General features: G+C 39.6%; 1 protein-coding gene across 1 annotated transcript in view; it reads left to right on the plus strand.

The window, feature by feature from the left end:
• Nucleotides 1-27469, plus strand: part of P5CS (Delta[1]-pyrroline-5-carboxylate synthase) — a 958896-nt gene extending 931427 nt beyond the window's left edge. The window contains exon 12 of the mRNA XM_067791361.1: nt 27447-27469. Coding sequence (XP_067647462.1) covers nt 27447-27454 — 8 coding nt within the window. The 3' untranslated portion in view covers nt 27455-27469. The remainder of the gene's footprint in view (nt 1-27446) is intronic.
• Nucleotides 27470-27837: the final 368 nt, after the last annotated feature.

Raw genomic sequence — 27837 nt, forward strand, 5'->3', positions numbered from 1 at the left:
ACGTATAATGCTACACCATCCACCTTAGAAAAAGAGTGTTATACATTTGTTGTGTGAACAAATTGTATAAGACTCTTTGTCGTATTGTTAATATTTTGATATTTTGCTTTTTGTTTTTGATTTGCTGACCTTGATATATGTATTACTTCTATATTTATTGTTTACATTATTATTGTCTTAAAAGAAAAAGTTTGTTTTTTTTTGTTTAATGATTATTATTCTTATTTTATTTATTGTATACATTTTTATAGTCGGATTTTAAATGTGTGCACCCAATTAAAATCCGCTTGTCGGTAAATATTCCCTAATGTTTATATATTTATAATAATTTATGTAAATGTGGAATTGAGAAAGAAAAAAAAATCGTTTCTTGATTTTTTTTTTTTTATATTTAATGTGTAATGAATAACGAGGAATGCTTATTTCATATGCGTTTAAGCCTATTCTTATGGATTATTAATTCCTTATCCTTACTCTTCCTGTTACTAGACTCCTCTCTATGTGGTATTAAAGTAAAATTGTTATTTTCGTCAATTTTCTTTATTTTATACCGTCCTTTATATCTATGGTCTAGCTTATGACTATCTTCTTCTCTTACTAATACTAAATCTCCTAATTTTATTTCCTTACTGATGCTACTTTTGTCATAATTGTCTTTTTGTTTTTCCTTGGCTTCTTTTACTAACTTTCTAGCTCTTTGTTGTGCTATTTGAAGTCTATATTTAATTTCCTTATCATATGCTTCGTGGTTATATACTGGGCTTATTTTATTATCGTTTAAGAATTCATACATCGGGGGATTTTTCGCAAATATAAGCTCATAGGGGCAATACTCGTGTACCGTCGATGGAGTCGTGTTGTAGCAGTGTGCGAAATACTTGAGATATTCATCCCAATCATCTTTATCACTGGATATGTATGAACGTACGTATTCGTTAAACGTCCTATGACTACGTTCTACAGTGCCTAAAGTTTGATGATGGTATGGTGTTGAGGTTTTATGTTCAATTTTTAATAGTTTGCATAATTCTTCGAATAAGCAATTTTTGTATTCGGTTCCCATGTCTGTTAGGATGGTTTTCATGCAACCATAGATCAAAATAAAGTGCTCAAATATAGCTTTAGCAACTGTTATCGCATGTTTGCTCGGAACTGGAATTGCTACCAAATATTTGGTGAGGTCGCATATGATGGTAACTGTGTATTCGTTTCCGTTTATTGATCTCGGTAATGGTCCGACCGTATCGATCTGTACTATGTCAAAATCCTTCGGAGGTGTCTCCGTTATTGTCATTGGTTCTTTTATATGCTTATTTATTTTGTTTTTCTGACAGTGGATGCAGCTTTTTACGTATTTTATTATGTCATTTTTCATGTTTTTCCAGCTATATTTCTGCTTGATTTTATTTGTCATGCGATTTATTCCTAGGTGGCCACCACTAATAGGATCGTCATGATATTTTTGCAGAATTTCCTTAATTTTCCCGGGACTAGTCACATGTATAACCTCTGGGGTTAGTGCAATTGTTAGTTTTTTAAGAACCTTGTTTCCTTTTTCAATAAATTTTCCTACTGCAGTATAATTTCTTTTAAACAATTTGTCCCCTAAGGACAACTGTATTCGTACAAGGCCTAAATTGCCGGCTTCTCTTTCGAGCCTGGTAAAGAATTGTCCTAAGTCAATCTTATCCTCAACAATTAGGTTGCTTGTATCAAAATCGCTACAAATTTTCTTTCCTTTTTTGAAATAGAATTTCGAAGGGTTGAAAACGAGCTGAACTAGTCTTTTTACTTCAAATTTATTTAGCGCTTCGTATATTTTGGGGTTCTCTGTGTGACTTTTTTCAATTTTAATGTTATTTTTTATATTTTTAGCTGCTGATCTAGTTGAAACTTTAATTATTTTGCATGCCTCCACTGACATTTCTTTTAGATTTGTTATGTTAATGCGAGACAATGCGTCTGCGACGTGATTTTCTTTTCCAGCAATGTACTCCACTTCGAAATCGTATTCTTCTAAATCGAGTCTTACTCGTGTTAACTTAGATGAAGGGTTCTTCATCGAAAAAAGGTAAGTTAAAGGGCGATGGTCGGTTTTGATTTTGAATTTTCTACCATAGACGTATGGTCTGAAGAATGTTATGGCCCAATGGATTGCTGCTAGTTCTTTTTCTATTGTAGCTTTGTTTGTTTCACCTTTTGAAAAGGATCTGGAGGCGTAAGCGATTGGTAACTGTTTGCCATCATGTTCCTGGCTAAGGACTGCTCCGCAAGCATACCCACTAGCGTCTGTAGTTATGCAGAATTCTTTAGTGAAGTCGGGGTATTGCAAAAGTTTTGGGTTGGTTAATGCTTCCTTTAAATATACAAAAGCTGTTTGACATTCTTCTGTCCAGTCGAAGGAAACATTCTTTTTGCAAAGCTTAGTTAATTTTCTTGAGTATTCTGCGAAATTCGGTACAAATCTTCTGTAATAATTGCAGAACGCTACGAATCTTTTAACTTCATCTGCTGTTTTTGGTGTTGGGTAATTTTGGACTATTTCAAATTTGCTTGGGTCGGGTAGTATTCCCTCGCTTGTGCATTTATGTCCTAAATAAGTTACCTCTTCGCTGAAGAATAGACATTTATCTGGATGTAATTTTAAGTTGTATTTCCTACAAGTAGCAAAAACATCTCTTAAGTTTTTCAGCATATGTTTTTCTGAACATCCTAGTACAACTAAATCATCCATATATAGAAATGCTTGGGATGGTTTGAGGCCTGCAAATGCCAGTGTCATCATTCTTTGGAATGAGTTTGGTGCTACTTTTAATCCATAGGGTAGTCTTTTAAATCTATATGTACCATTGTCTGCTGTGAACGAGGTTATATCTCTAGAATCTTGGTGTAATTCTATTTGGTGAAAACCTGACATAAGGTCAAGGCATGAAAAATATTTTGCTCTTCCAAGTTGGTCTAAGATATCATCAATCCTTGGAAGTGGGAATTTATCCGCTGCTAGTTTTTTGTTTACTTGTCTGTAGTCAACTACCAGTCTCCATCTTTTTTCAGTATTACCTGGTAGTGATTTTTTAGGTACCAGTAAAATTGGACTGTTGTATTCTGATATTGAGGGTTCTATAATGTCATCTTCGATCAATTTATTAACCTGTTTGCTTATTTCCCCTTTTTGAGTTTCAGGCAATCTATAATTTTTTATGTATACTGGGGTGTCATCTTTCATGTGTAATTTTTGCTTATAAAAATTATTAGAGGAGATTGGTTCTGTTTCTAGTGCAAATATGTCTATGAATTCGGTGCATAATGAGGTTAATTCTGAATTGACAAATTTTGGGAAATTTTTAGTTAATCGTTTTAATTTTTCTGTGTCATTACTCTGTTTATTGTGTGTTTTTGTTTTAATTAAATTGTAGTCGTCTAAATTTTCAGTATTTATTTTGTAATTTTGAATGGTTGTGTTTTTATGTGTGGTGTTTATAATTCTGACAAAAGTTTGTTCTTTATTTGTGATTGTGTTCGCTATGAAAATTCCTTCAGATAATTGTTGATGTGGTATGAAGATGTTTTTATTATCAGAGTTTACTGTTACTTGTCTAATGACTTCAGATCTAGCAGGGATCGTAATTGTGTTGGCAGACAGATAATTTGTTAGGTACATGGTGATTGTTTGGGGAAAATCATATGGTCTTAGGATTAGTTTATCCTCCTTTTTGCCATAATCTAGAATACAATTATATTTCTTTATAAAGTCCAAACCTATTATTCCATCACATGGTATTGGAAAGTCGTCTTCTACGACATGAAATTTATGATAAATTAGAAGGTCATCTCCTTTTAAATCAGCTTTAATTGTGCCTAATGTACTGGTTATACCCTGACCAATGCCCTTTGAGTCTGTTATTTGTTCTGTATTTATTTTTGTATGACTAAGTACTTGATTCTTTTTAATTATGGAGATATCTGCTCCTGTGTCTACTAAAAAATTTGAAATCGAGTTATTTAGTGATGTTTTTGTAGATATATAACTATTTAAGTGTAAGTTTAGTACACATATTTTTCTATCTACTGATTTTGAAGTGGAGTTTCGTGGTTTTCCTGCTGGGTACAATTTCGAACGTTACGAGTCTGGTTGTATTGTCTATTGACGTTTTGGGTTTGTGCTCCTCTTTGAGCATTATTATTTGTTACTGTGTTATTATTGTATCTCGACTGTGGTCTAAATCTTCTGCCTCGGTAATTGCCATAGTTGTTACTTCGGTAACCTCCACGGAAACTACTTCGATATTGGTTTTGTTGACGAATGTTTAGGATAGCATTCGAGCTGCCTGTGATTTCCGTGCAGCTGTTTGTGAATTTTGAGATTGCGTCGTTCATTGTTGTGAACGTTCCTGCTTGCATTATCATTTTCACTTTATCATTGGAGCAGTTTTTACACATGGCCTTTACTGCTGCTTGCGTAGAATATCTCGTCGCTAAGTCTGGGTTAAGTCCATCCGAGATATAAGCTCCTTCCAATGATCTGGTGATTTTTTCTATTTCAGCAGTATACTGGTTTGCAGTTTTGCTGCGTTGTTGGATATTCAGGAGTTTTGCTGTTAAAACTTCTACTGATTCTCCTTTTATTGCAGTTTTTAGTTTACTTTTTATTTGAGCGATTATACTTTCATTACTTATGAAGTTCCTTTCCGTGCCTTTTAGCTTTGTCTTTATCATGGTTATAGCTAAAGCTTCATGAGTATCCTTGATTTGGTCTAAAATATCAAGAGCATCTAAGAAACTGTGTAAATTTTCAGGCTTGCCATCAAACTCTGGCAGCACTGATGAGGCAGTTTTGATAAACTCTACTACTGTTTGTGCCATTGTGACGTTTATGGGTCGGTTAAGCAGCGGTTTATTTTCTTCCACTGATGAGGTTAGACTAAATGATGGTGAAGGGGTACGGTTTCTGAGGGTTCAGTTAGAACGGTATTAAAATCAATTTGGAAATTTTCTTCTATAGTAGCTGGTATAGGGATTTCGATGTTATATCTTGCTAATGAAGATACTAATTTATCTCGTACAGTTGAGAAAATTTGTTGAGCCTCTTTTTGGTGGTCGGTAGTAAGTATGTGATTTACTTTACTAATCAATTCTTTTATAACATTTAAGGCCTCTAAAATTATGTTTAAATGTTTTGCTATTGTTTCCGTTTTTATGGTAGTACTTTTGTTTATGCACTTGTATGATTTATCTGCTTTTAATTTTCTTCTGTTAAATTATTATGGATTTCTTGCCATGTATTCATTTCTTTCTGAAATTTCGTTTAAACTCTTGGTACATTATTTAATTGTCTCAATTTGTTTTTTATGTAATTTTTTATTAGTATTGCAATTGCGACAATCAAAAATGCAGTCACACAAACAAAAATAGTTAACCATTTATCGGAGATTTCTTCTTTATTTTCTATAATTTCCCTTGGTTCGTATTTGACCAATTTATTTTCGCTATTGTTTTCTGTATTTTCCTTACCAACTTCGTATCCTGCGATACCTATTAGTATGCCATTTAGTATAGTTTTCCACCATGCCATTTTTTAAAAAATTTTACTAAGAAAATTTGTATTTATTTATTTATTCATTTATTTGCCAACCAGTATATAATTTAGTATTAGATTTTAATTCTAAAAAAAAATTTATTTTTCATTTGGGAAGACCGATCTTATCATCCTAGCTATTTCTTCCTCTGTTGTTGTAGGGTTTTTTACATCTTCTACTGTAGGTTCCCTTTTCATGCCTATTTTTTTCCAAAATGGTTTTAACCATAGGAGTTGTTTTTCATAATCTACCTCTATTTTATTTCTAATTTCTTTATCTTCCCATGTAATGGGGTGTTCCCTGTGATTAGATGATATTCCAATTTACTCAAAATTATTTTTATTTTTTGTTTCTCAATTCCCTTATCTTGTCTTTTAATTTTAATCTATCTTCCTTATTGGTAGTGATATTTAGTAGTTTAAAGGTTTCAGCTATTTCCTTCCTTTTTTTAAATTGTTTACCTCCCCGTTTTCTTTTTCTTATTATTGTCGGGGAAGGTATTATAGGAATTGTTTCCTTCTTATAAAGATTGTTCCGTTTCCGATATTCCTCTATTGTAATCGGAGTTGGACCTTGTTTAGTTGTAATGGTGTCTTCGCACTTCTTAAAGACTTTGTGAAAATCTTCCTCAGTTTTTATTTCTTGCATAACTAAAGGAGATAGCTGAGCCTTTGTTTTTCAAATTGAATATTACAGATTTTCTATTTAAAAGATATTTGTTCAGTGTTTAAAAAAAATTGCAGCTAATTTTATTTCCTACTTAAAGAGAAGAGAAAAAAAAATCCTAAGCAAAAACTTTCGTTTTTGCTCATTGTTTAGCGTCCATAAAGGCCGCCCAATTTGTTTCTAAATTTTATACCTACTTATATTTATATAGCTGCCAGTTTTGTTGTCGTCTCAATCGGTACTCCGTCGATTGCTAATGTATTTCCGGTCTCAATTTATTCCATCTTTTATGCGATTATATATGTAGCCATGTATTTTCCTGTCCTTAATTTATTTCACCCTTTATGCGATTAGCCATGTATGTATGTGTAATTATTTCAGCATTGCTTATGGTGTATGAAAATAATTCCTTGGTTTGAATACCATCCGAGATTTTTACCAACTGAAGAATTAGCAGGTCTTTAAACTGCAAATGCGTTGTCGATTCTTTCTTTCATCATATAAAAATGTTTGCAATTTTGCAGGATTTACTTGTTGTACTGGTTTATAAACTGGCGGAATTTCCTCCAGTCGATCGTTTTAGCAATATTTGCTTGTTCAGCAAATTTTTATGCTTATTTAGGATCGGACTGGCAGGATTTTTTCCAGTCAGTTAAAATGTTTGATTTACAATCCTGTTTTATTTATTTTTACCGAACCGACAGGCTCTTCTGGCCAGCTAGATCTTTTAGCAGTTGTGCTAATTATTGACCTAGACTGGCAGGATCGCCATGAAATGTACTAAAATAAAAGATGTTTCGCTTTCAATGTTCCAACATTAAATCTTGTTTTATTAAATAAATTCTTGTCTTTTATAGTAATTGGCTTAACCTATACATTCATAAATATCTTAATACTAATAACTAAAAATAAGTACATAGGAAATGGGTTATGCATACATGTACGTTTGTATACAGTTTTTGTATACATGTAGTTTTGTATGCATAACTCCATACATGTAGTTTTGTACAATAAGCAGCGTCAGCAGATCAATTTGAGTGTTTTAATATTTTCCCACCATGGGTTGTATGTTTGTATGTATAGTTTATGAGCTGTGAATGGATATGGGTCTCATATTCGGCATTCCATTCATGTTGGCTAGCCGTCTGGGTTAGTTCAATAATTTATGTTGGAAAATATTGTAATATGATTATTACTAAAATATATTTGGAGTTTGTTATGCGTAATGCCGTGAATAAGTTACAGTGAGTGTGACGTATAATGATACAATACAGTGGGTGTGACGTATAATGCTACAGGCGTCCATCCATAGAACTATGGCCTACTCTCTCTTAAAATACTCTTTAATACCTTCCATTTGATACACATGTCATACAACCACATTCCAGGGTTACCCTAGGTTCATTTTCCTACATGGTGATTTTCCTTATTTTGTCTCCATAGCTCTCAACTGTTCGGTTACACCCGAACTTAGCCTTCCTTACTTGTTTTTTTTTTGCACGCACATTATTATTGTTTCCTTTCCTTTGCACACACGGATACTGGGATGGCGAATTAAAATTTAGATAAAAGGGTATAGGTAATCATAAGAAACATCTCGTAAATTTGTGTTTCCTTTCCATTGGAAAGAATTCTTACACATTACTTGTCGTTTGCCGTGTTTCTTTCCTCTTTTTTTTTTTTTTTTTTTTGCAAATTTTCATTTTTTTTCCACCATCCTCCCATCCACACATTCGTATAGGAACCCATGTGGTTCATTTGAATTTGCCTTCATTTAAATAATATTAATTTTAGCTTGACACTTACAATTTTTTTTTTTGCTTTGCCAATCCCCTTGGGATTTTCCGGGGCTTCCGACACACCCTCATTTCGGTAGAAAAAAAAAAAAAAATAAAAACAAAGAACTCATCCACGTATCCGCCTAGGGACGTACATACGAGCTGGCATTTTGTCTTGTCGCCGACACTTTGTTATACTAACTAACTCAATGTCCAATATCACAAGCGAGTGATCTGGATGAGTATTGAGAAAAAAAGTAGTGTGCCGGATAAATGTATGTGCATTGAGCATATATGCTTTGAGTGTTTTTCTCTTTACAGCTCGCGAGCTCAACTTCATGCAGGCGCCTTCAACGGAGTGAGTGACACGGTGAGTGATAATATTTAACATTTGGAAGAGCATATATGCACGTATGTATGTATGTACATATATTGCCAGGCAATTCCTAGTCTTGCAAAAGTAGAAGAGGAATTGGCGGTGACAAAAGAAACCAAAATAATATATGTGCATACATAATAATTTTTCAAACATACAATTGCACCTACATACCTTTTTTAGATGACCTACTTTTACTTTGTAGAAAATTGAGTTTGGATTTGTTGGTGAGTTTGCGGTAGGTCAGGGATTAGGGTTTTAAATTTTTTTGTTTACCCTTTTTCCCCTTTTTGCACTTAGCCTGAATTTTTTATCTGTAGATTTTAAGATTCTAGTTGGTTGGATAAGGCATAAGGGTTGTTCACAAATCCTTGTTTTATGAGAAGTCGCCACCTCTCGTTTTCTTTGTCTGCCTACTTTATTTGTTTTCTTTTCTTTACAAACAATTGTATGGAATCAAATTGAATTTAAATCGTGGATTCTTATTTTAGTCTATCTCTTTTGAAATTTAACTGAATTTAAGTCGTATATTGTTATTATTCTATTTTGTTTCTTTTAAAATTAAATTTTTAAGCGTTTTTTTTTTTTCATTCCTGCTAATAGATTTGGTTTACATCCGATAGCCTAGATAGCTTTAGCGCGTAGACGTAAGAGATAACGAATTGTCCAATAAAATTTTGAAATGAATGGCTAAAAACATGGGATTTACAACAATGCAGGGCTAAAGGCATAATTTTTGGTGTTGGTGCTGCGCTTGTGCGTGGCAAGGTTAGGTGAAGGTGGGTATTAGGGAAATTACTGAGTGACCGACGGACAACTAAGGTCAGGTTTGGGGGCACTGTAAGTAGATAGGAGTCAGCACAGTGCCCACGGTGCGGTGCAAGTTGCACTGCAGAGGGAGGGTAGACTCCACCTGACGGGACAGGCCTTCATCTTTTTCTACCACTTACGCTTTCCCCTCTATAACTTTGCCCCCACGTTTATTTCTATCTTTTTCAGATTTTTCTCTCCTTTCTATACATATGCAGGTATGAACCCTTTTTGTTCATGTGGCTGCGGGTGAGGTCGGTGGTGCAATACCACGCCCAAAACGACGAGCTAGCCTGGGCCCGCAAGCATCCTGCTTGCCGCCGCTCCTCACCACCCAAACAGTCAGCCACGTAACAGTTCTGACTAGTGCTTTCTGAAAAAATGTGTTTCCGAATTTTTGTTTTCTCAATTTATGGGGGGAACCAGATGTCGGACCTCAACAACTATGGTGGCGTCTCTAGCTTGGAGTACGGCGTTTCTTTCATTAATGGTAGTCAGTATTTTGAACCAAATTGAGGATAGCAAGATACATTCGAACTTGTTGATGTACTTGAGAATGCCGGTAATATATCAGCATGCTTGTGCAGTCAACTTTAGCTTAAGTAATGCGTTTAGTGCTTGTGTTAATCCTGGAACATGGTTTGCGAATGGTCTAATTGCCTCAATTCTAGCCGACCACCTAGTGTCTGAAAGACTGTGAAGAGACCTCGGTACATTTTTTTGAGGATATCCCATCGTTGTGACAGCAGCTGAAAATAGTAAAACATTTTTATACAACTCCGAAGAAAGTAATTGCAGCCGTACAACATTCTGCAGCATCAACACCACAAATTCAGACTGTGGGTTGCACAAAGCGAGTAATCAGCATTCGAGTTTTTGACGAGAATGTGACGTTGTGCTCCGTTGTAAGCTCATTTCATATTGGCGCCGTTATCGTATCCTTATGCACGACAATCATTTAATGGGATTTCATGTTTACCTAGAGTATGGCAAATTAAATCAGCGATTTTCTGACCAGTTTTTTTTTCGTTCTTGAATTGTAAAATTTGCTGATTTCGAATTGAAATGCAGGTAGCGCAAAATAAACGTAGTCAACGTGACCAGCATCAGGCATAGCATCAACGACAATGGCAAAATACTTGGCTTCATTGACCTAATATAGTTTCCCTCATGTGCTTTGCACAAATTTCTATAAACTCGTTCTGAATGTCTGGGGAAAGATAGTGAACTTGTAAACGTTTGTGCTGCTGTTGTGAAATCCTAACTTCAAATGATCTCTAAATATTGGATCATAATGGCTTATGAGACCTTAAATGTCCAAAAAATGTCCATCGTTTCGTTCAGCAAGATATATACTTTCGCCTTTGAAAGCTAGCCCTCTTTCTTTTGAGTTTCAGTGATTAGCTCTCTCCCGAATTAAAAAAATGTCTTAGTACCTCTAAATCGCGGGCCGGGGGAATCCCCCCCTCTCGAGGGGCCCGAACATCACTATGCTGTTAGTAAAAAATAACAACAACAAATACAGTAAGCAGCCAAAAAAAATTTAGTCTGAATGAAGGCTGGCAAAAATCCTTGGGCTGAACCCTCCCAGAGGGTGCCGGCTGGTAATATGCAAAAGAGTTTCCCTTCCATGTGAGTGCTAGCTAAGTTTGCGAATTATTTCTATTTGTGCCTCAGCTCCTTAATAGCTCAGGTATATGGAATTGGTTTTTAAACGAGGCCTCAAGGTGGGAACCGGACCACGCCCAGTTGAAAAGGTGGTCCACCCCCAATCCAGGGTGTTATGCGTTTCCGTGTCCATTGGATGGTTTGCAGTCAGGGGTATCCGACTGTATTTTTACGGGGCTTCTCGGATACCGATCCACTTCCGAGAGTAACGGCGACTTGCTGCGGTATGGGGCTCTACCGCAGTCGACCGCATTGTCTCCCATTTCCCTTTTTTTCCAGAAATATGAATCAACAAAAAAACCAAGCCTCGGATCCCTGCACGGGTAAAGATGCCGCCCTTGGCCTAGGCGTTAAAAAAAGAATCCAATCCGTCGGGAACCGCACAGACGGCGCCGACCAGTCCTTCAAGGCCAAAAATATTCTTCGGCTACCTGTTCAAGCCAGCGGAAGGACTAAGCTCCTTGAGGGCAAGTCCAATCCCGCAGCAGCCGGCAAAGCTAGCCCCAAATATGGAAAGCAGCGTCCGACTGAGCAAGCACATCAGGCCCGTCCCACGCCCGTACCGGACACCTCTCGCCAGTAGGGGGCTGGAAACAGCAAAAAGTCCTACGCGGACAAAAGTACTGCCTCTACCCCTGCAAAGCTATCTCGCAAGCCGGCTGAACCCCTTGAGGGTTCCAAGGCAAATAAGCGAGTCCCTTTTTCGGTCCGCAACCAGCGGAAAATTCGCAACGCCGCCAAAATCGTTGAGAGACTTGGCAACTCTCCCAGCGACAAGTTAACGGCAGTGCAAAAAAGTTCTTTGGTCTGGACCAGGAAGATTATTGCTGCCAAGAAGGGCATCAATAACAATCCAATCCCCCAAGGTAAGCGCAAAGGCCTTCGGCCTCTACTCCCCCTACCCTGACCAAAACTTTCAGCGAAGTGGCTAAGGCCAAGATTACGCTGGCGGTTTTGAACCGAGGTCAACAGGATGGGAACCTGATCCCGGATAACTGGGAGGATGTCCTTAACAGCCTTCTGAGGATCTTTAAGGACATCAATACCAAATATCCGGGGCCGGCTCCCACTATCCGTGGTCCTGGCTGGTACCAGGGTAGGGTCAAACTCGTTTGCTGTGCCGACGAGCGCTCGTGCAAGCTCTACAAACTCGCCATAGCTTCGTTACGACAACTATGGCCTGGGGCCAGCTTGGATGCTGTCGGTTTGGAAGAAATTCCGAACAGACCGAGAGCTTGGACCTGGGCCCAGACGTCATAGCGGATCCCGGCGAGATTTTGGATACCATCGCGGAATCAAATAAGGGGCTACCTTCGAGTGATTGGAGGATAGTCCGGGTCGGAGAGACAAGGGAGGAGCAGCGTTATGTTGGTTTCATCATAAACGAAGCTTCTCTCCCTTGGCTTGACGAGTGTGGTGGAGTTTTAAGCTACGGCTTCTACTCCATCACGTTGAAGGTTCGAAGGGATGGTACGCAAGATGAAGCACCGGAAGATGGTCCTCAGGCCGAGGATGTAGACAGAAACACCGCGAATGGATCTGCTGCCCCTCGCAACCGCGCCGGAAAATCTGGTGATTGGGGACACCAACTCGAGCCCATGCAACACCTTGAAATCGAACTGGAACGCAGCACTCCGGATGCCGAGAACGATACACTCTCGGTATCTGAGTTTGTGGGCCACTTCTTTACTAGCATGTACGAGCAGCTTCTGCTGGAATCCGATCCGTCGGATGCCGAATTCGACGATAACATCGTAGAGGAGGCATCTGACGATGCGGATCAGCAGAAGATGGACATTGATGCTAAGACCGACCTTTAACGGGCGCAAAGAAACCTGCACCACTCTAAGGCAGCCTCGGCTGCCCTAATTTTATGCCTCAGCACAACATATGAGGACGTCGTTATAGTCTAGGAGCCTTGGGTCGTTGGCAACAAGGTCTGTACGCTCTCTTCTAAGGACTACCAGCTGGTGACACCGCCGTGACAGGTATAATCAGATCTTGCATTCTAATAAATAAAACTCTAGTATTTATTCTACTATCTCTTTTTTGCGACGAGGACTTTACCTGCATTAGCCTCGAGTTACAGGATAGAACACTCTGGCTGATGTCCGCATATCTTGCGCATGATCGCCCAACTTCTTTGCAGGACCGGCTCTGCAATGTGGTACGGAAGGCCCACATTATGCACATCACACCGCTTGGGGCTCTACCGACATTAACACAAGCGGTGAGTCTGTTATTGATTCTATTATTAACTACAATCTAAGTATATGCAACTCTGGAGACATACCAACTTTTATCACCTCACCATCCTGGAGGTTCTAGATATTACTCTAGTTTCAGGGCCATTCTCTGACCTTATCAAAAATGGGAGAGTTTCCTACGAAAACTTCTACTCTGATCATATGTATATCACTTTTACTCTGCTTTTGCGAACACCACCTAGGGTGGCTTACAGGAATAGGAGACGTACGGACTGGAACATTTATAAAAAAAATCCTATCCTCTACTCTCCTTAAAAACGCTTGTCACGGTAGGTCGAGCCTACCGCTAAGAACTGATGAAGCACCTCTTTTAGACACAACATTTACTTCTCTCGGTGAGCTAGACTCATGGTACATCTTATCACCAAATCTTGCAATGCTGCCTTTACAGTAGCCTGCCCGGAGATTCTGACAAGGGGTAAAAAGAAATCCTATTGGTGGAACCAAGAAATCTCCGAGCAGAGGAAAAATAGCAGCAAACTTTTTAGTAACCAGGCTAAGCGCACTGGAATCTGGTCCCATTATAAAGACGACTTAAAATCTTTTAAGAAGTCAATCCTGAAGGCCAAAATGGACTCTTGTAAGAACTTCACCAATGACATCGAAGAAGTCTCTGAGGCCAATCGCCTACGAAAGGTCATCTCCAAAACCCCATTACTCCCAGCTGCATTCGCACAGCGAACGGAGAATGGGCCACTTCTATTACGGAAATTCTAGAAACCCTGGTCAGCACTCACTTTCTAGGCTGCACCTCTCAACCATACCTCTTAAACACGCAATCTAACCCAGTTTCAACCCCTGGACTACATTGTAAGCGAAAAGGAATTATCTGGGCAATCATGTCCTTTAAACCCTTCAAATCTCCGGAAATGGATGGAATGCTTCCCGCTGAATTACAAGCTGCAAGCGATCTTATAAGCCCGCTGCTAACTAAAATCTACAGGGATTGCCTCAACCTGGTCTATATCCCCAAAGAAGGCAGGATATCGTGCAATAGTCCAAAGGATTTCAGACCAATTAGTGTGACCTCCTTCCTCATAAAACTTCTAGAACGATTGCTGGACGCCTATATTAGACGATCGGCAAATCAATCCAACAACCAACACGCCTACTCTAAGGGCAAATCCCTAGAGACAGCTCTACATGATATCACTACTAAGATAGAGAATGGACTTGCCTTTAATTAATTCACGCTGGGTATCTTTCTCGACATAGAAGGAGCCTTCAAAAAAGTTCTCCCAGCAGCGGTCACAAAGTCCCTACTTTCACTAGGAGTGGAAGAGCCTCTTGTGGAATTCTTCTGATACTAGGACATTAGGAATATAAGGGATAAAAACATATTTTTATTTATTGGAATAGAAGTTTACAAAACACTTGGTATGTACTCCAATATTGCCTTTTACACATCTTGTAGTGATTTTTTGATGGCAATATCCACATCGGGTTTGTTTTTCCTGTGACTATACTATGATCCATACGGTCATACAAATTTCGGCTTCTTTGGAGCAACTTGCATGACCTTTTTGATAGGTTGATTGCTTTCGATGGGTAGTAAGCAGCATGGTAGCCACTCCACTCCTAAAGCTTAGTTGGTCAAAATGTCTGCCCCGTTCGCGATGTATGATCCAAGCGTTTTGGGGCGCCATATCAATGCAGTGGGCTAGCAAAGGCAGGTACCATTTTTTGCCCCTGATTGAAGTCCTATACAAGCTTATATTTTGGTCAGAACGGTCCACTCCTCCCATGTTAGAGTTATACATGTAGATTAAGTGCGTTTGTTCTACATATATAACGGTATGTTATCGTCCGACCCATCGGATGTGCTTTCAGGCCCGGCTGCACTAAATTTTATTTCTGCTGGCGCTTGCAGTTGGGCAGATGGAAAATTATTTACGCCAAAAGCTTCCTCAGGACCAGAATCTTCGTCGTTTGCATTAACTGGAGGAAACAAAACCACTTCATCGACGTCGCCATTGTTTTCTTTACCATCTTCCAACAAAAAAAGAACCTCATGAAGCGAGAGACCCCTGCTAAAAATAGTTCTTGTAGACACCTATCGTCCTAATGTCCTATATGTAGGACATTAGCATTTGCTCATTTTTACTACTAACTAATTTTTAATGTATTTAACTATAATTTTACACATTTAAACCGTATCTCTATAAGCCCACTAGTGGGCCTTCTTACAGGTCACTATCTCAACTATAAAAAACAGGTACCGATGCATCCACAGACACTCCTTTGGGTGCCTTGCGGAGCTTGGATCTGCAAACACAAACGACATCCTGCGTTTCGTCAGGAAAGCTCGCTGGTTTAGCCTCACTGGGGTCTAAACATTCTTCGGAAGTAGGGAAATAGGAAATAGGGGCCTCGCGTGGTAGCACAATGGGCCACAACGTCTAACGTGAGTCTCCGCTTGACCAGCGGAGGCAGCCACTTCAACCTAACCTAACCTAGTCTGAACGAATTCATTGCAGCCCTATTCCGTCCTCGTGAAGGAAAACAAGGGTGGTTTTCATCCCTAAGTCGGGAGGAATGGGAACTGGTCAAAGATTCCAGACCAAGTCTCAAATCTTTCGTGATCAAAACACTTGATAAGACTCCCCATTCCGCAGCTAAATGAGGGGAGCTTCCTCCGCAAAGGATGTTGAGGGATATTGAGACACATTTCAGCAAGGGCACTTACTCATCCGAACGGAACAAACATACACGTCACTCAATGGGGAAGTTCCGATATCAACGCTCTTGGCGATTACCTTTTAACATCTAATAATAATAATTTGCAACGTACATAATGAACCAACACCTATCACTAAAAAAATCAACAGAGGAGCTGGAGGATCTGGTAGCGACCTTTACATGGATACTCTCTACTATCCTAATACTACCTCAAGGATGGGCCAATGACTTGCACTTACTTCGTAAATTTTCCAGATAACAGTTCAATAGAACCAAAGGCTAGACAATGCGACAAAAGCACCTGCAACAAACCTGACAACTAGCATACCTATCACGGGGAAGGAGGTTTAGTGGGCAATTAAAAGCCTTAAAACTTATTAGGCTACTGGGCCAAATGGGATTGACCCGGCACAGCTCATTAACTTTTGGACATAAAGGTTAACTGGCTGCGTCAGTATAAGATCTTATTATTACTACTACTCTTATTTCTTACTATGATAATCCAATTGTTATATATAATATTGTGACGAATATTGGTGACACTAAGTGATACTCACATCACTAATCTGATACTAAGTAAATAAAGCCACAACAACAATAAAACAAGCAGTCACTTTTATCTATATAAACGAATCAATAATTATGTCTACACATATGTACGTACACGCATCAGGGAGAAACGCACAAACACATGCATATATCTATATCTGAGATACTCCCAAAAGTAGGCATGCATCTGGGGAAATATCACTCACATATACACGCGCATGGACTATGCGAAAAGCTATAAAAATCGTGCATCTGTAGTTCTAGCTGAGAAATTTATAGCTGGCAAACGAGTAGTAAATTCTAGAAATAGAAGCACCTAGAAGTATGCGAACGAGGAAATCACAGAGTATAAAAGGAGGTAAAGCTGAGAATCAGTTTGATTTAAGCACGAGGTCTGTCGAGAAGTACAAGTGTTATTGTGAAATACTTTAATAAAGGCCATTTAGCATTATTGAATAGTGGAGTTATTTATTCAACAGATTAGTGATTCGGACGTTAGTAGAAGGTTGCAAATAAGCAGAATTACACTAAATTCGTAACAATATTGTTATGTTCTAATATAAATTTCGATGCATTTGAATGTTAATGTCATTTCATGTTGGTTGTCGACTTTAAATAAATAATTAATAAATAAATATTTATGCCACCTATTGCTCTAAAATATATTCGGAATGCGCGGAAAAGTGCCGGGGTTATTTTGATTCCTAAGGCTGTGGGAGGCTCACATTACGAGGCAAAGTATTACAGCCCGATCAGTCTTTCACCATTCATACTCAAGACCCTGGAGAGTTTAGATAAGAACTTTTTTCACTAACACTATTGATAGCAACTCATATATAACTACGATTCACGGCCTCGTTTCTATTATTGAAACATCCTTGCTAAAAGGATTATTGTTTTGTGGCCCTCCAAGTCATTGAAAGAGCATTTAGTATCGTTCCGACGTTTCACAACAGCAGTGCGCCCTCGCTTGAAATCACCCTTGCATTCTTTCTGGAAAATTCTTTCGTTCGTTTTAGTGCGTCCATTAGGGTTTGTCAATGCCAGTGTTTTTCTCGCTGGTACCTTCGATTTTGATTTGTTTGGCCCATTCGTTCCATCAACCTTTGCCCGATTTACTTTCTTTGACTTTTGTGGTCTCTGTTGAAATTCCTCCACCAGCTGCTGAACCCTTTCTTCAAACTGAAGTTAAGTGGCACATCCTTGTTCTTATCCTTATCTGCATATCGATCCTGATGTCATGGTCAAGTAAGAAGTCCACTCCTGACTTCATCAACAATCTCTGACACAACGAATTTGTATAAAACCGTGACCTTTCCAATTAAGACTTCACATATCACTTCTCCCTGGACTTGGTTATACTCGCCAGCGACCGTACGCAACCTTGCTCCAGGTAATGGCTTTACTCTCCTGTTGACCAAATCAGATGGGATTAAAGAATGAGATACGCCCGTATCTACAGTCAGTACACGTTCTTTGCCATCTACATTTCCTTTGACCGTAAGACTGCTCGATTTTCTTCCAATTTGCGAGATAGATATCACAGGACATTCAATAGCTGGGGCAAGTTCTCGATCTTTACATCTGACTCGCTCTTGCTTATCTCCTCCTGCTTTGCGTTTACGACCAGCCAAGTTGGAACTACCAGGACCGGTGCTGCAATGTCGTGCAATATGACCAGGCTTCCCGAATTTAATGCATTTGATTACTCTGTTACTCCGCTTTTGCGATCCTTTCAGCGCCTCCAATATTGTGTTCACCCAGTCTGGCCTTTCTACTCGCACACGGCTTTGAAAACTGGCTTACACAGAAGCGATGCTGTTTCATGGGATACTGTTTCAGCAAATGTTGATTTTGTATTTGCGTATGTCGCTCGCTTCGTTTCAACGTCCCCTATTAATAAAGCTCTGGATTTTTTATCCTCTCGGTGTATTCCACGGGTGCGCCTGCATTTGCGATATGAGCCAATCTTTCAACATCAGACGCAAATTCCTGCAAAGTCTCATTTGCCTTTTGGTAACGGTTTTGCAACTCAATTTTGTATATCTGTTTCCTATGCTCGCTTCCGTAACGTCTCTCGACAGCGGCCATCAATGGTTCATAACTGTTCCGCTCGTACTCTGGAATAGTCTGTAAGCTGCAGGCGCTTCCAATGCCACGAACAGTGCAGCAACTTTATCTTCCGCATTTCAGTTATTCACTGCTGACGTCTTCTCAAGTTGAAGCTTGAATAGCTGGAAAGGAACACAGCCGTCAAAAGATGGAGTTTTTAATTTCGGATTGCTCGCTGGAACAGCTGCGCGATTTAGTTGTAGCTGCTGCATAAGACATTTCAACGCTTCTATCTCGGCATCAATTTTGTCATCGAGTTGTAAAATTTTTTGCATCTTGCTCTTCCGGTTTCGCAAAGAGCTGTGATGATACCTGTTTCGAAATTTGTGTCGACATTTCAGATATACGTGCGTCTTGCGCTTCCAGTTGAGATGACATATATGTCTTCTGTTCTTCCAATGGAGATGACATTTGCGACGAAATTTCTGAAACACGTGCCTCGTTTGACGCCAGCTGAGATGCCATTGTCGATGTTTGTGCAGATATTGCAGCCAGTATCATTTTAAAATCTATGCCGGTCACTGTCTGCGGTGTTTCGTTTTTTCTTCCATTTTTGTTGTTGTCTTGTCGCTATCAGAATAATAGACTTACTCGTCAGCATTGATTCCTTCAAATACCATAGCTTCCCTTAGTCGTCTATGTGGCTGGGATTTATTGCCAGTTGTAGCCAATCCACGGGCTTCTAACTCCTTCTTCAGTTGCTGGATCTTCAATCCACTCAACTTTGCCACCAATTGTAACGATTTTTGGGAAATACCGCTTGTTCCAAACCTTCTGCTAACGTTCGAATCGCTAAACTGTTGAATAAATAACTCCAATATTCAATAATGCAAAATGGTCTTTATAAGACTACTTTGAGAGTATTTCACAATAACTCATACTTCACAACTAATTGCGTGTTTAAATCAAACTGCTTAGTCATGTCTCAGCTTGTGTGCTTTTATACTCTAGATTTCCTCGTTCATAACCAACTTTACAACGGCCCAGCACATTCCACTGGACCGTTTACTTCTTTTACTGAGAGCATACATATGTATGTGGATATACATAGATGTATGTACGCTAAACCGTAAATATGTTTCTTATTTACAGGGTTCTTCAAAGAGGTAAATATACATGGTATTCCAAAAGGGTAGGTAATTTTAAGCAAATATTTCATATAGTTAAATATTTCAAAGGTAAGTAAAAGGTAAGTATTTATAATATATGTATTAGAAATTAATTCATTTCAATATAATTATAAATTTTCTTTTCAGATAATATATATTATATATATAAATTTATTTTAATCCTCAAACTCTATGAGGTTCTCGCTCATGTCTTCAACATGCCGGCGGGCCTGGGGCGAGGTGATCTGCATGAGATCCTGCAGGTCCTCTAGCGTTTCCCTGGTTTGATTGAATAAGCCGCGAAGGCGCCTTTGGAGGATAGGACGACGTGGTTGGAGCGGCTTCTCTACACGACTGCGCTGGGACTGAGTAGTGGACTTCGGCCTGGTTGCCGTGCTAGTTCGCCGGTTCTGATTCCTCGATTTGGTTCGCGGTCATGAAGCAGAGTATGGTGTGCTAGCCCGCAGCGACGACAACTTGTTGGAGAGTCACAGGCGCCCGTTACATGTGAGGTGGCTAACCAATTTATGCAGTAACGGTTGCGGATTCATAGCGCTCGTATGGAGTCATAGCCAGAAAAGCGCGGCAAAATCGAAGTGAGTGAATACGGCAGCAGAGGCGGCACTTCCGATAATCCTTGGATCTGTAAAGAAACGTCGAAAACTTAACTTATGTGTGATGAGGAGAGATTACATTCGAGTAACATGAGGGGTACTATAAAAACTGAGGAATACGATTAGGCGGGGGGTAACAGACAGAGTTTCGTTATGTTGCGCGTGACAGTTCCGCCTTGGTTCGGAGATCTACTACGCGAACACTTTGATCACGAGCAGTATAAAGGTTCGTGATTCGGCCTAACCGCCATTCGTTGGGATGTAAGAGATCGTCTTTAATGACGACGAGGTCACCTTCCTTAATGTTGGCTTCTTGGCGTTGCCATTTGTATCGCTTGTGGAGTTCCTGCAGGTATTCGGTTTTCCAGCGTTTGCTTTTGCCATTTGTTCACTAAGGAGAGGTTCTCACAGTTAGGCTCAGGAATAGACAGAAGGGGAGCACCACGTATAAAATGACCTGGAGTTAAAGCTTTTAGATCGTCGGGGTCTTGTGACATTGGTGAAAGCGGTCTGGAATTGAGGACCGCTTATATGCGAATGAGGAGAGTGTTGAACTCCTCAAAAGTAAACTTCTGATTTCCGGCAACCTTGGTTGCTCACTGCTGCTTCCCACGGTCCTCCCATGTGGGGGCGTACGGAGGGATAAACTGCCATGAGAGTCCGTGGATAGCATATTTGCTTGCGATGTCTTCGGCAGCTTCCTGCAGGCCCTGCAAAATCTACTCCAGTGGTAAGAAAGGGCAGTGAGTAAGTTACGCGCTCTGGTGGTAGAGCGGCCATCACTTGAGATTTCGTTTTTTGCTTATAGATAGTGCATTTTTTGCACTGAAATATGCATTTTTTCACCTTTTGTTTCAGGCGAGGAATATAATATTCTTGTTGAACCATGCGGATCATAAGTTGTGTATCGTAGTAAGGTCGCATGGAGGAAGTCGAAAAGGAGAGCGCAGTACCGTGAGTTGTCGGGTATGATTATAGGGTGCTTTTCGTTGTGACTCATGTCTGCATAGGCGAGGCGTCCATTTACGCGCAATAGTCCCATTTCATCCAAGACCGAGTTGAGCGGGAGCAACGAACTTCCTTTTCCGAGAGACTTTGCAGCTTTGAGGTCTGCGATCACTTTTCCATACTGGTTTTGCTGAGCGTTCGCAATGAGCTGCACCTTTGCCCGACGAATCTCTTCCTGGGTGAGATGAATTGTGGAGGGTATCAGCTGTTTCCTGGACTTCGAGACAAATCGGCGAATGTAGGCGAGGAATCTCAATGCTCGAGCGAATGACGAAAACCGGTCCAGAAATTCATGATTTTCCAGTGAATGCAGGGCTTCTATCCGTCGTTGTTCTGGGGGTCAGTCATTATGATGGCTATCTTTCGGCCAGTCAGGAAGGAAGTGTACGAGCCACCTTGGGCCGTTCCACCAGAGTGAACAGTCGATCAAGTCCTGGGGTCGACATCCCCGAGTGCCCATATCAGCTGGATTTTCTCCACTGGGTACATGTCGCCACGTTGCGTTACTGACATTGTCGAGTATCTGGGATACGCGGTTTGCTACTTAGGTTTTCCATGTATGTTCTGGCTTTTCGAGCCAAGCCAGCACTATGGAGGAGTCTGTTTACAGAGTCAAGTTGCTCTCTGTGAGTTTAAGCGAAGTTCGTTTATGCTTTACTAATTTTGAGAGGAGTAACGCTCCGCAGAGGTCTAATCGGGGAAGGCTCACTGTTTGTAGGGGTGCGACTTTACTTTTTGCTACGATTAAGTGAGAGGATATAGAGTTATCGCTGTGTTGAACTCTTAGATAGACGCAGGCACAATATGCCTTTTCAGAGGCGTCGGAGAAACCATGTATCTGAGTGGGCACGTTGGGTGTGAATTGAACCCAACGTGGAATTTTTATATCTCCAATTGCTGAGAGGTCTTCTGTAAAGGATTTCCATTTGAGAAGTGAAACGGGTTTGACGTGCTCATCCCAATCCGTTCCTTCCATCCAGAGCTGTTGCAAGAGAGTTTTTGCTACTATCATTATAGGCGATAGCCATCCTGCCGGGTCGAAAAGTTTCGCGACGGACGAGAGAATACGTCGCTTGGTTGCCGAGTGTGCGTCTGATATGGGGTTGTACGAATAAGAAAAGGAGTCTTCGATTGCGTTCCAGCGTACTCCAAGAGCTTTGTGGAGCTTGGGTAGTGGATTTTTAGAAAGTCAGCATCGAAGATCAGATTCGGGGATTGATTCCAATATTTCTGGGTGGTTCGCTGTCATTTTTTTTAGTGGGAAGCCTGCTGACTTTAGTGCTTCGATCAGCTGAGTCACGGTTGCGCGAATGGACTGTATGCTATGTCCGCCTGAGAGGATATCATTCACGAAGGTCTATCGCAGGAGAACGTTGGTAGCGAGGGGGAGTTCGGCTTTGCAGTCTTCTGCGAGCTGCTGCAGGGTGCGAATCCCCAAGTAGGGAGCACAGTTAATACCGAAGGTTACTGTTTTTAATTTAAAATCTTCTACTTGGCCTTGAGGAGATTGACGAACGAGTATTCGTTGGAAGTCTTGATCTTCCTTGTGGACATATATTTGCCGATACATCTTCTCAATGTCGCCGTTAAATACATATTTGTAGAGTCGCCAGTTGAGTATAACGACCATTAAATCATTTTGTAAAACGGGACCTGTATGAAGCACGTCGTTGAGTGAAATGCCGGAGTGAGATCGTTTGGATGCATTGAAAACTACTCGGACCCTAGTAGTTTTACTATCGGGTTTGAGTACTGCATGATGTGGTAAGTAAAACGAGAAATACTTTCCATCACTTATAATTTCCCGAGGGGTTGTGGGCTCCATATGATCTAGGGTTAAGTATTCCGCTAAGACGTTGGAGTAGGTCCGAACCTCTGGTTTTTTTTCAATGCTTCGTTCTACGCTGAGATATTGTTGCTGAGTAGCGGGTCTAGAGTGCCCTAAAGCTATTGAGTTGGAAAACGAGTCTTTAAATGGGAGTTTTACTACGAAGCGGCCATCATTTCCTCGGATTGTGGTACTTTCGTAGAGCTCTTCGCATATTAGATCATCGTCTTTGAGAGAGGAAGCCGATGGCACTTCTTCTTGTTCCCAAAACCTTTTGAGTAGGTCTTCGAGGAACTCCTTTTTCGTTTCAACTACTTGAATTGAGAACGTTGAGATCCGTTCCTTAAGTGGCCCGCTTAATATCCACCTAAAGATTGTGTTCTGGGTTATCAACCTTCCAGCTACATTGGTTTTGAGGCCCGGAATCTGTATTTGAGGGAGTATGTCGCTACCTATTACCATATCTATCTTGGCAGGCGCGAAACAGTTGGGGTCTGCTAGAGAGAGTGTTGAGTACTATTTCAGGAATATATAAGAGACTTCAAACGTTGGCAAGAATTGAGTCAGTTGAGGGAGTATGATCGCATTATTTGCGATTTTCATATTGAGATCTGGAGAACATATGGTGATTGAGCACACCTTATCAGCTTTCTGGACTGTTCGTCCGCCCATTCCCAATATTTCGTAATTGGTCCTTTGAACGGGTAGACCATGTAGCTTTTGTATTCTAGAGGTTACAAAAGTTTTTTTGGATCCTTGGTCTAGAAGAGCACGAATATTAGATGTTTCTCCTTTGTGTAACACGGGAATGTTTGCTGTGGGGAGCAAGGTTCGCTTTCTACTACTAGAGTAGTGTGAGAGACTTTCTCCGTGCTATTTTGAGTAGCTGGCTCAGAGTTCATCGATGCCGCCTGTTGAGAGGTACAAGGCTTTTCTTCATCGATGGTCACGTGAGATGTGACGAGATTTTTCTTCGGTTTTGAGCGTTTGGTTGTTGGCTGAGTAGTGTAGGAGGGAGTGGTGTCGCTTTTGGCAGTAAACGCAAGTGAAACTGCTTCCGCATTGTCTTTCTGAGTGGGAGTAAGCCAAACAGTTCTGGCAATACCTGTTTTCCCTTACGAATTTGTTCCTATCTTGAACTGAGAGCTCTTTAAATTTGACACAATTCATCAGCGAGTGATTGCTGTTGCACAATTTGCACGAAGCCTGCCTTTTTGGGTCATTGTGCAATGAGTGTGTCTTGTTCCTTGAGTGGAACGAGTTATTATAGTAGGAGTAGAAGACCGCGGGGTGAAATTAGATTGATTAGGCTAGGTTTGTTAGGCCTATATGTGGTTAGGCGTTCAACTACCTCATACCGAGTAGGCAGAAACTGGTCCAATTCGGACCAAAGAGGTAACTCCTTACGAGAGTTGAGGGATTGCTCCCATAAAGCTGGGGTTTTGTCTGGCAATTTGGAGGAGCAGAGATATACTAGCATCGGGTCCAAATTAACTGTGGATACTCCGTTTGCCTTAAGGGTTGAGAGGCAATTATTGATTGTGGTTTGCACATATTGTATGCGTTCACCATTTTTGCTGGTTACGGGTTGGATATTAAAGAGGGTTTTGAGCTGGTTGTCGACGAGAATTCTGCGGTTCTTATATCGATGCTTTAAAGCATTCCACGCAAGCTGAAAACTTTGGTCATTAAGAGGGTAATTTTTAATAAGGAGGGCTGCTTTACCTCGGGTTTTTTGCCTCAAATGGTAAATTTTTTGGGCAGGAGAGAGTTTGGGGTGGTTAATGTACACTGCAGTAAACATGTCCCTAAAGGATGGCCAGTCTTCATATCCTCCGTAGAAGACCTCTGTGTCACATGCAGGTACCTTTAAATAATTGGGCTGATTAGAAGGGGGAGCGTTGCCAGCGGAGTCGGATTGGTTCTGCTACCTTCTTCTGGGGCTGGCCTAATACTACTGAGGATCTAATTTATCCTTAGTCTCGTATTTAATCCTGAATCGTTGATTTGGTCGTATCTTTCCTCGCTCGATTTCCTTATTGTCTCTTCAATGTTGCTCATCTGAAGGTTTTCATTCTCCATGTCCACCAAAGCCATGTGTTTGTTTAGTTGCTCCAGATACGTCTTGAGACCATCTTCCGAGTGGTCAGTTTCCGCGATGTTCCACCACTTGTCGCAAAATTTCTCTAATCTTGTTGCTTCAAACATGAATTTTTTATTAAAGATTGCTGCTTCTTCTTCGTCACTCTGAGATTTCGCTCTTGTTTTCTTTGGTGCTTGGGGTAGGAGGGATTGTGGTTTTTCTTCACCTGTGCCGCCCATTGTGAATTTAATTCAATAAAAAAAATTGATTTAGGGGTTCTAAAATTGTATCAAAAGCTTCAGGGTGATTTGAGGACTTTTGACCCACTGTATTTTGAGTTGTTTTTTATAAGTTGAGGGCCACTGTACTTTTGACTAGCGCGATTTGCATAAACAAGTGAGGGTGGGAAATACTTGTCTTAGCGCATCTAAGTCGAAGTATGTTTATGTGCATACAAATATATATATTCAGCGAACAGAAATAAATAGTGGTGGGCGGAGTTAATTTGCAAATTACCTAAATTAAATGGTGGAATAATAAGAACACCTAAAATGAATTGAGAGAGTCAATAATGCGCTGATTAACTTTGAATGTTTCAGGGACCGAAACAACGTTAAATATTTTGCAGTTTTAAGGCGGAGTTTGCCTTTTGATTTGGGACGAATACATATGTATATATATGTAACTTTTGTACTTTTGTAAGTCGCAACCAATATCTAAGATAATTTATTCTAGGAGAACAAATTTCTTGTGGTGGCTGTGAGAAACGGTATACGGTAAAATTTGAAGGGGAACTTCTAGTGGAAGACCCGACAAATCTTACAACGGGTTGGTATATAAGTAAATATGTGATATGGGTATGTGTATATATGGATATATGTAAGAATCACAAATTTGAGAGTATTACCAATATACCTATGTATATATAAGAAGAGCTTAGCGGAATTTTATTAAATGAGAGAGATTTGCGCAAAACGGTGTTTTGTACGGATTCTTTCCACGACAACTTTGTGACTGCGTTTCCACACCACTTTGAAAATCGTTTTTTTTTTTCGTCAGTTATGTCTAATTTGCTTTTATTTTTTTTTTTTCAACAAGCGCTCCACTTTTTTTTGTTTATTATAGAAATTCTTTTATTTTCCAACGTTCTTTCCTTTTTTAATATTTTCAAACTTTTGTTTTTTCTTCCTGTATTCGAGAACTTTTTCTATATAATATCTCTTATTTTTCTTTTTAATAATTTCTAGGTTTTTATTCCTTTTTTATTTTCACCGTCTTTTTTCAGAACTTGGCCACTGTAGCTTCACCGTTTGCATTCTTCACTTCACCTCACTCACTTTCTCAATAAAATTGGATGTACTTTTGTTGCTTTTACTTTTTCTGTACTTGTATATTTGTATTTGTATGTATGTATTCTTTAATATTTCTCATTTAATTTGTACTTTTATTTTATTTCTAATAATTTTTAATATAATGTATATATCTTAGATATTTTGAAACAATTGTTTGTCTTTCTATGTTTTCAGCACTTGTAATGTATTTTTTAAGTATTTTAAAAATTTTGTTTCTTTTTATATTTTCAGCACTTTGTATTAGATAAATATGTTAGCACGTCGCGTCTACCGGTTTTTGTCTTTTAATGCATTGTAACGAATTTACTTGCAAATCCTCTTATTTGCAACCCTCTGCTAAGTTCGAATCACTAAACTGTTGAATAAATGACTCCAATATTTAATAATGCAAAATGGCCTTTATTAAAGTACTTCACAATAACACTCAAACTTTGCAACGAATAGCTTGCTTAATAACCAAACTGATTGATAGCTCAAATGAAACTGACTTTCAAAATAATATTGCTATTGCTCGCTAGATAGCGTCTTAATCGAAACTGCTTGATAGCTCAAAACAAACTGAATTCCAGCGCCTCTAAATTTGCTGCCTTTTATACTCTTTGATTTCAACGTTCGCATCTTCTACGCGCTTCCAGAATCTATTAGATGCCATCAGCTCTCAAACTTCTCAGCTGTAACTACAATTGCACGATTTTATAGCTTCTCTCATTGCATACTTTCAGGAGTATCTCAGATATATGCATGTGTTTGTGCATTGACTCTCCACTGCTCGTATACGTACATGGTACATATGTGTAGACGCAATTATTGTTTCGTTTATGTAGATACATAATAATTGAATTATTGATGTGAATTCGCGTCACTGCTTAGCATCGGCTTAGAGATAGCAGCACCCCTTAGTTTTGCTAAATTCGTAACAGTATTGTTTTCAATGTAATTAATATTTAATTATTATTTTCACTATTTTCTAGGTCGCTAGTTCACTGTATGGTACCAAAGGACCATAGATCCATAGGTCGCTGGTTCATATCCGGCTCGAAGGACCATGTATAACTTTTGCACTAATGTGGCTAGACGCACTGAGGTATTAAGGGGGGGGGGGGGGGGGGGAGCACTTCACTTTACTAAATAAAATAAAAGTGCGATGACTTTTGATTTCAAATATAAACTTTATTTATTAGGGTTAACTATTTGTTTTAATAATTTCGAATTTATCACTTTTGTTTATTTTGAATATTTATATTTGCGACGATTATGGTTAAGCTGATGTCGAATAACTAACTCTACAACGGCCCAGCACATTCCACTGGACCGTTTACTTCTTTTACTGAGAGCATACATATGTATGTGGGTATACATAGA

Source organism: Eurosta solidaginis, chromosome 5 (assembly GCF_040869045.1).
Source record: "Eurosta solidaginis isolate ZX-2024a chromosome 5, ASM4086904v1, whole genome shotgun sequence".
Taxonomy (NCBI): domain Eukaryota; kingdom Metazoa; phylum Arthropoda; class Insecta; order Diptera; family Tephritidae; genus Eurosta; species Eurosta solidaginis.